The sequence below is a fragment of the Podarcis gaigeae genome (genome assembly GCF_964106915.1).
Source record: "Podarcis gaigeae genome assembly, chromosome: 3".
NCBI lineage: Eukaryota > Metazoa > Chordata > Lepidosauria > Squamata > Lacertidae > Podarcis > Podarcis gaigeae.
Window position 1 is genome coordinate 17,001,186 of NC_139680.1, and position 8,738 is coordinate 17,009,923.

The following is an 8,738-nucleotide window of genomic DNA, read 5'->3' on the forward strand; positions in this document are numbered from 1 at the left end:
AATATTGAATGATTCCTCCTGCCGCCCCGTTATTTTCTTACTTGGTTTTTCTATACACAAAGCTTTTCCTCAGATGTCCTGCAGTGGCATATTGAACATCTCCAGACTTTTAAGCTACAGGAGAATACAGTAGTCATGAACTATTCTTAATATTTATATAATTCTCCCTGTACAGACATAAGCTTGGACCAACATTTGCTCTTTTGTGTCATTATAACTGCTATTTGCCTTTTTTTTGTTCTTGGCATTTATTGCTCTCCATCACATTAGCTTTCATAATCCCTTTCTCTTTGTTTAAAACAATCTCATGGCTTTTACACCTGCCAGTGGTGCTGGATCATAATTTATTTGCTTTGCTTGAGAGATGAAAGTGGAGGCAGCATCATGTCTCAGTGTTAAAGAAATGCAAACGTTTCATCTATGTGCATATTTCCAGATTACGCTCATCTTCCTAGTGGAGGTTAGGCCATTTGAACAAACGGGGCACTGCCCCCCTGATCTCTGTCTGCCCTCAGCCAGCCAATGCCCCCGGCTGGCCACCGCCAACCTGCCTTCCTGATTTCCTTACAACCAGTTCAGAGGGTGCCACTGCCCATCAGATTCCTCTTCCTTTCGTCTGCATCCAGTGGGCTCATACCACCGGTTTATGAAGCTGTGTACACACGACATTCACCACAATCTACTTCTATCTCATAGTTTCTGGAGAAATGCTGCATTCTGAGTGTCTCCACCCCCATCCTTCAGCCCGGACACTGAGGTCCAACTCCAAGGCCCCTGTGGCGGTTCCCTCGCTGTGAGAAGCCAAGTTACAGGGAACCAGGCAGATGGTCTTCTTGGTAGTGGTGCCTGCCCTGTGGAATGCCCTCCCAGCAGATGCCAAGGAAATACAGTGGTACCTCAGGTTACATACGCTTCAGGTTACATACACTTCAGGTTACAGACTCCACTAACCCAGAAATAGTGCTTCAGGTAAAGAACTTTGCTTCAGGATGAGAACAGAAATCATGCTCTGGCGGCACGGCGGCAGCAGGAGGCCCCATTAGCTAAAGTGGTGCTTCAGGTTAAGAACAGTTTCAGGTTAAGTACGGACCTCCAGAACGAATTAAGTACTTAACCTGAAGTACCACTGTAAACAACTATCTGACTTTTAGAAGACATCTAAAGGCAGCCCTGTTTAGGGAAGTTTTTAATGTTTGATGTTTAATTGTGTTTTTAATATTCTGTTGGGAGCCACGCAGAGTGGCTGGGGAAACCCAGCCAGAGGGGTGGCGTATAAATAATAAATTGTTGTTGTTGTTGTTGTTGTTGTTGATGATGATGATGATGCACTTTCCATACACACAAGAATTTCCACATGACCCACAACCCTGATTGCACAGGGTTCCAGGGTACATGGAAGCCTCTGTGTGCACGTGCCTTTTGTGTTGAGAGAATGCATGTGGCATTCTTCTGAAGAGAGCATGGAAGGCTTCCAATAAAGGTGAGGTTTTAAGTTGCAAAATGAGCACATTTTTTTAAAAAAACCCCACACCATTCTGCATCTTCAAGCATTTAGCCCACTTCCCCCATGCCAGCTGAAAAGCGACAGCAGCAGCAAACGACAACAACACCCTAGTGTTGTGATATAAATGGGAATGGTTATTTAATAGCACTGTGATGGCAGTGACGTACATTTTTGTTTCTGAGCAGTGGTTGAGCAATGAACGCCCACCTTAGTGTGGCATCCTCCGGTCCCTATGGTAGCGTGGCTTCTGTGCATTGATAGAAGAGGCATCTTGACAGAAGAGCTTCTCTCTTCCTTCAGGAGGCATGTTTTCTTCAGAAAGCCTCTCCTTAGCCCTGACAGCCACAATTTCCTGGATGATATCCTCTATTTCATTCGCTGTTAAGATCTCTTTCTCCGCCTTTAGATATGACGACCCTGGAGTTGGCAATTGCTCCCGTGAGGGTTGGAGATCCCATCCAGTATTTGGTTGGATGCCCTCTGGAGCACAAAAGTCAGACAATTGTTCCCTTTTATTTTCTGCTTTTCCCTCCTCCAAAATCCCACCTGCTAGCATTTCCTCCCCTCCCCTTTTATTCTGCTTTTGTTTCTTCTTCACTCTATCTTCTTCATCGAAGATTTTCTGAGCCACGTCCAATATACTAATCCACTGAGGAGAGTAAGAAAACTTTCTCCATTTCTTTGAGGGCTCCTGGAAAAAGGCCAAGCACACTTTCACATATAGGGTTAACGGGAAACACTTCCATGGTCTTTATAAGCAGTTGTGATATGGTGGAGCATATGGATGCATACGTTTACCATGATAAATTCTGCCCCTCAACTAAAATGATCAGAGGTGACAGCTCTCTCCATTATACTTGGCTTGTGAGTCTCCCAGAGCAAGGGGTTGGTTATTCTGGGAGAAAAAGTGCCAGATGACATGGATAATCGACCTAATCAAGCCAGACTTGGGCAGGTGTGGAGGACTCCTTGGTCCTGAATAAGGTAAGTGTGCCCCTGAAGGACCAGGTGAGCAACCTGGGAATCATTTTGGACTCACAGCTGTCCATGGAGGCACAGGTCAGTTCTGTGTCCAGGGCAGCTGTCTACCAGCTCCATCTGGTACCCGACTAAGACCCTACTTGCCTGCAGACAGTCTTGCCAGAGTAGTGCATGCTCTGGCTGTCTCCCGCTTAGACTACTGCAATGCGCTCTACGTGGGGCTACCTTTGAAGGTTACCCGGAAACTGCAATTAATCCAGAATGCAGAAGCAGTAACGTAGTCTAGCCCCAGCTTATTCTTAGAACAGACTAAATTAACGTCTCGCTGCTTCTGTTAATCTCACCATTAAAGGAATTACAACCCTTGGTGTTAGTTTTCCCATTTTCACTTTCTTCAACTCCACAGCTGACTGTGATTCTTGGAGAAGACCTGCAATGAACATGATGCAGAATTAGAAAATTGTCATTTGCTTATTTAAATGAATATTTGCAGATGCTTATGGAACAAGATTATGAAATGCAAAGCAGCATGAATATCTGTGGCTTAGATACACATAATAAAATCCTTGGCTTAGATCCATATCATATCCCACTTTTCAAAAGGCATGGGTGAACCTGCTAACCCCATTAGCTTGGCTCGGGATTTTTCCAAATCCCAGCTTCCCCAAATGGTCTCCTCCATTTTCAGGATCCCGCAATTATGTAGTCCAAACCCCTGTTATTTGCATCTGAGCTTTCCCCATTGCATTTAGGCTTGCCAGATCCCTACCAACTCTACTCCCTAAATGGCAACATTAACATTCCTTGCCTCGTACTGGAGAAACAAGAAAATATAAGATGTTGGTTCAGGCAGGGTGGTGAAGCCAGTATACAGCTCATTATGTACAGCTGGTTACTCAAACTAGCTATTTTACTCTCTGTAACTATTTAATTTTGTGTTTTGTGAGTTACTACTACTACTACTACTACTACTACTACTACTACTTACCTGCCCTTCACCCTAAGGTCCCAAGGTGGGTTACAACCAGTGCTTTTTTCTTTAAAAAATGTTTAGGGGTATTCTCATTTTGACTTTGATTCACTTTGGCTTACAGCTGATTTTTTCCCTGGGCCTGCCAGAATATGATGGTTGACTAGGCTGGGGGTGTTATTGGGTTGTTTTTTTTTCTGATTATATACTGTATTTTTCCATGTATAAGACTAGGTTTCCCCCCCCCCTAAGAAATAATGTCAAAAATCAGGGGGCGTCTTATACATGGATAGTGCTGAGGGTGGACTGGCGATTGGTTGTTGCCCCCAAAATTGCCTTATACATGGGGGCGTCTTATAAACGGAAAAATATGGTATATTGTGGTTTTATATTTTGATTTGTTCTGTGAACCACCTTGAGACCTCCGGGTATAGGGCAATATATAAATCCAATAAATAATAGTAATAGATTGCACATTGTCAAACACTCCCCCCAACCCTATTGGCATGCCTAACTCCAATTACAAACAAGAATCAATAAGGTTATGGTTCTACCTACTAAAGAAAGGAAGGACCGGTTCCAAGGGAGCTGACCTCTGCTCTTCATTTTCCTTCTCTTTGCTCATATGTGAATTCTGCCTTTCTGTATGCACATCGACAAAATTGATAGGTGAATGTATAAATACTACTGCAGATCAGATAATGGAGTGGGGGGGGGGACAGCAGACCTTTAGGTTTGTGCATGAAAACACAGGAGATACACAGCGGATGCTAATGTGCCTCTGAGAAAGGGATTTTGCTTTGTTTGGAAGTATTGGGGGGGGGGGGAAGGTCAACTGTATACATTGGATCCAGACAGTGGCCTAGCATTGGTTGCTGGCACCCGTGGCAGGCTTGCATACCGGGGGGGGGGCAGCCCAGCCCTCACCACTGATGCTGCCAGAGTGACCCCATCCCCAACAGAGCAAAGTGGGGTCATGCTGAGCCCCCTGTCTGCCTGCTCAGGGGGGAGCCTGGCCAGCCAACGCAGCCCTTTGCAAGTAGGGATGCGATGAAAATTTTCACCTCTCTCTCCCCTCCAGCTAATTGGCAGCAAAGCTTGGCTTCAGGAAGGAAGCCAGGTGTACAGCACAGCCTTAGCTTACCAACCCCAGCTGCCCAGTCACTATATTTTACAATGTTAAAGGATGCTTGTATTGTTGTCAGCTGTTGCTATTTGTGCATGAAGAGGAAAGGTGTGCCTGGAGCTATGGATAGGCCCATATTACTTTATTTCGGAAAACAGTGGTACCTACCTACCGCTAACAGCAAGGGTTGCCTCCTAGGGATCTGCATGCGGTCGTTCTTCCTTCTCTTCCTCATTCTCATGAAGATCCAGTTCAGCATCTATCTATTCCTCTGTCAATGCAATAACAGATTTTTAATCTCCTTCAAAGGGGTTCAAATGGCAGTGTGGCGATCACACAGGGTCCCCGGAAGTTTGACGGTCTATTGATCCCTGTGCCACCACTTTGATTGCTTCCCCACTGCCACCAACCCGTTTCTCTCGGGTACACACAGAGTCCAGACAGTTGTTAACATTAAACCAAATAAACAAGTTTATTTTATAAGCATTAACAAGTTTATGGTTTCAGATAATTTTTCTTGTCGGTTTCTTAACCTTAGTTTCTTTACCGGCCTATACCTTCCTAATACCTTCTAACTGATTATCCCAACTGTTTAACTGACTCCTCTTAACAGATTCTCTCACTCTTTCACATCAAACTAGTCCAACCCACAGACTTATTTATCCTCCCTCTCCCTTCTCTAACTCCAGACTGACTTCTTAACAACTCTAACTCTAACTCCTCCCCTTGGGTTCCTGTTGGTTAATCATTTTACCCTTAGTTAACCCTTTCCTTATGACCCAGTATGGTGTCACACACCTAGGAGGGCAAACACTACAGGCAGGTGCATATTTTTAAATGTTGATATGTATACATAGGTGTATGTTATCTATTATAATATTTAAGGCCACATATTTTCATATTTGCACAAGGGGTTATTTAATTGGGCTGGTTTTTGTCACCAGGAGGAGGAAAGCATTATCTCGACCTCAAATTCCATCCCTACTCTGGGGTTGTCAGCTTATGAATCTCTGCACAGGACCCAAATGGACCAAGCAGTGAAACCTGGCGGTTCAGGGTTAGACCCAGGAGGATCCCAGTGTGGTTAGAGGGCCGAGGTTGAAAATCCCCACTCAAATCATGAATCTCACTGGAATGACCTAATTTACCTCACAGGAATGTTGTAAGGATAAAAGGATGGAAGAGAACCCTACCCAGTGCATCCTGAACTCCTCGAAGGAAGGGATAAAACCAGAGCAAACAAACACATTTTAAAAATGGTACCTGGCACATTGAGGCAGAGCCTGGTGGAATTTGGTCAGTCATGGTGAGGGCCAAATGGAAAAAAGAAGGCATTGTTGGGCCAACTCTGGGGATTCCTGGCTTTTCAGACCTACTATTGGTTCCCTGTCAGAACGTAATTTAAGTGGTTGGACAGACTAGATAACAAATGAATGCTTAGCAACCAAAACCCTCCTACTTATGCAAGCTTCTGAGAGGCATTACCATGCAACACCTACACATGTTGTCTCTGATACTTCTGCAATCATGAGAGCTACACTCCTGTATTATTACTTTTTTTTTAAGGGGAAACCCACAAATTGTGGGACCATGGCCTCCTTCTCCTTGCAGCCAAATGAAATATGCATACATGCCAGTTGACTTAATGAGTGCAATGTTTAAAGTGCTGGTTTTGACCTATAAAGCCTTAAATGGCTCAGGATCACAATACCTTAAGGACCTCCTCTCTCCATATGAACCTACCCAGACTCTGAGATCATCTTCTGAGGCCCTTCTTTGTGTGCCTCCTCCTTGAGAGGTCTGGAAGGTGGCAACACGAGAACAGGGCCTTCTCTGAAGTGGCTCCCCATCTGTGGGATGCTCTCCCCAGGGAAGTTTGCCTGGTGCCTTCATTATATATCTTTAGGTGCCAGGCAAAAAGGCTCCTTTTTAACAAGGCCTTTGGTTGACCTGATTGACATCCTATACCCTTTTAAAACGTGGCTCTTTTTTTGGGGGGGTGTTATTGGGTTATTGTTGTTATTTTGATTTTAGATATTGCGATCTTTTCTGTGAACTGCCCTGAGACCTCCGGGTATAGGGTGGTATATTAATACATTGGTATCTTGGGTTACAGGGATGTGGGTGGCGCTGTGGGTTAAACCACAGAGCCTAGGACTTGCCGATCAGAAGGTTGGCGGTTTGAATCCCCGCGATGGGGTGAGCTCCCGTTGCTCAGTCCCAGCTCCTGCCAACCTAGCAGTTCGAAAGCACGTCAAAGTGCAAGTAGATAAATAGGTACTGCTCCGGTGCGAAGGTAAACGGCGTTTCCGTATGCTGCTCTGGTTCGCCAGAAGTGGCTTAGTCATGCTGGCCACATGATCCGGAAGCTGTATGCCGGCTCCCTCGGCCAATAAAGCGAGATGAGCGCCGCAACCCCAGAGTCGGTCACAACTGGACCTAATGGTCAGGGGTCCCTTTACCTTTACCTCGGGTTACATACACTTCAGGTTACATACGCTTCAGGTTACAGACTCCACTAACCCAGAAATAGTACCTCAGGTTAATAACTTTGCTTGGCAGGGGGTTGGACTCGATGGCCCTTGTGGTCTCTTCCAACTCTATGATTCTATGATTCTAAGATGAGAACAGAAATTGTGGTGCGGTGATGCGGCAGCAGCAGGAGGCCCCATTAGCTAAAGTGGTGCTTCAGGTTAAGAACAGTTTCAGGTTAAGAACGGACCTCCGGAACGAATTAAGTACGTAACCAGAGGTACCACTGTAATGATGATGATGATGATGTTGCACTGAATTTTGTGCGTCATAATGGCTTTAGTACATTGAGAATGGACAACCATTTGCTTGCTTGTGGACTTACCCCTTCAGAAAACTAAATTTGGGGGGGGGGGACTGCTCATGCAATGAAGGTTTCCCATCTTCCTCCCTTCACTGTAGCCCATTGCAGACTCTGAAAAGCTTCTCAAAGGAGGATCAGAGGATCGGGAGTTTCTCCTGAACAGTATGTGGGTGGCAAGGGGGTACGGAGTGGCAAAGGAAATTGCCAAATATCAGGTGCAGCTACAGGAATGGGTCTACTGCCTTCAGCTGAGTGCAGTGTGCATACAACCCCCCTTGAGGATTATTATTATTTGTTGAATTTACCCTATACCCAGAGGTCTCAAAACATAAAGGCCATAGGGTGGGGAGGTGGAGCCACACATACTGCCACGTATACAACTAATGGATACACGAATAGGGGTACTAACAGTTTGGCTACATTTCTTACTGGGAAGATATTTGAAATCTCCACCTGGTTTCAGTTTGTAGCCCAAAAGGTGTGCCTCAGAACATATACCAGCACCTGCTAAGTTTATCCACAGTTACTGTTGTGCTTCCATTGTAAGGAAAGAGCTACTAAGTTGTACAGAGCCATTCAAAGGTGACCTCGCTCCAATGGGAGATGAGCCTAGATTTTTGCAGCTCAATTTTTTTGCTGCCCTTTCCATGACCATACCTCTGCACTGTGGGCAGAAATAATCTTAGTAGTAACCGGTTCAAGACCTTCACTTGCACGGCAGTTGGTAGGCATTAACCAAGGCAGTTGAGCTGTTCTGTGATGTCACAATAAGGGGCTAGAGCTCTAGTGTGCCATAGAGCTAGTTCTCTATGGTTGCAGAGAGAGATGCATTTCTTGTTGATCCTTTTGCAGATTACAGTGGTACCTCGGGTTACATACACTTCAAGTTACATACGCTTCAGGTTACAGACTCCGCTAACCCAGAAATAGTACCTCGGGTTAAGAACTTTGCTTCAGGATGAGAACAGAAATTGTGCTCCGGTGGCGTGGCAGCAGCAGGAGGCCCCATTAGCTAAAGTGGTGCTTCAGGTTAAGAACAGTTTCAGGTTAAGAACGGACCTCCGGAATGAATTAAGTACTTAACCCGAGGTACCACTGTACTTCAGCGAAGGTCATTCCGAAGGAAATGTAGATGGTGATCAACAGGCCCCTATAAACTGCAATTCGCAGTACAAAATGCCAGTAGGATAGACACTGCTGAATTCTGACCAAAACACCATGTGAATGCAGTCTACCATGAAATGTGGGGTAAATTTTACCAAATTTCTTACATCCTTGCTTTGTATATAATCTGAGAAAGGGAGCAGGTGGCGCTGTGGTC

General features: G+C 45.2%; 1 protein-coding gene across 7 annotated transcripts; it reads right to left on the reverse strand.

The window, feature by feature from the left end:
* Positions 1-1,617: 1,617 nt before the first annotated feature.
* On the reverse strand, positions 1,618-8,215 carry LOC310840602 (uncharacterized protein). 7 transcript variants are annotated; one of them, XM_083730840.1, is made up of 5 exons: positions 8,075-8,215; positions 4,754-4,852; positions 4,014-4,097; positions 2,830-2,915; positions 1,618-2,195 (listed from the first exon to the last, which is right to left on the reverse strand). In XM_083730840.1, exons 3-5 carry the CDS (start codon positions 4,078-4,080, stop codon positions 1,713-1,715), a joined length of 636 nt encoding a protein of 211 aa, XP_083586966.1. In that variant the 5' UTR covers positions 4,081-4,097; positions 4,754-4,852; positions 8,075-8,215; the 3' UTR covers positions 1,618-1,712. The 7 variants fall into 7 exon arrangements, with proteins under 7 accessions (XP_083586966.1, XP_083586962.1, XP_083586965.1 ...); XM_083730836.1 differs by having other exon boundaries at positions 4,750-4,852; XM_083730839.1 differs by having other exon boundaries at positions 4,750-4,852; positions 7,871-8,085.
* Positions 8,216-8,738: the final 523 nt, after the last annotated feature.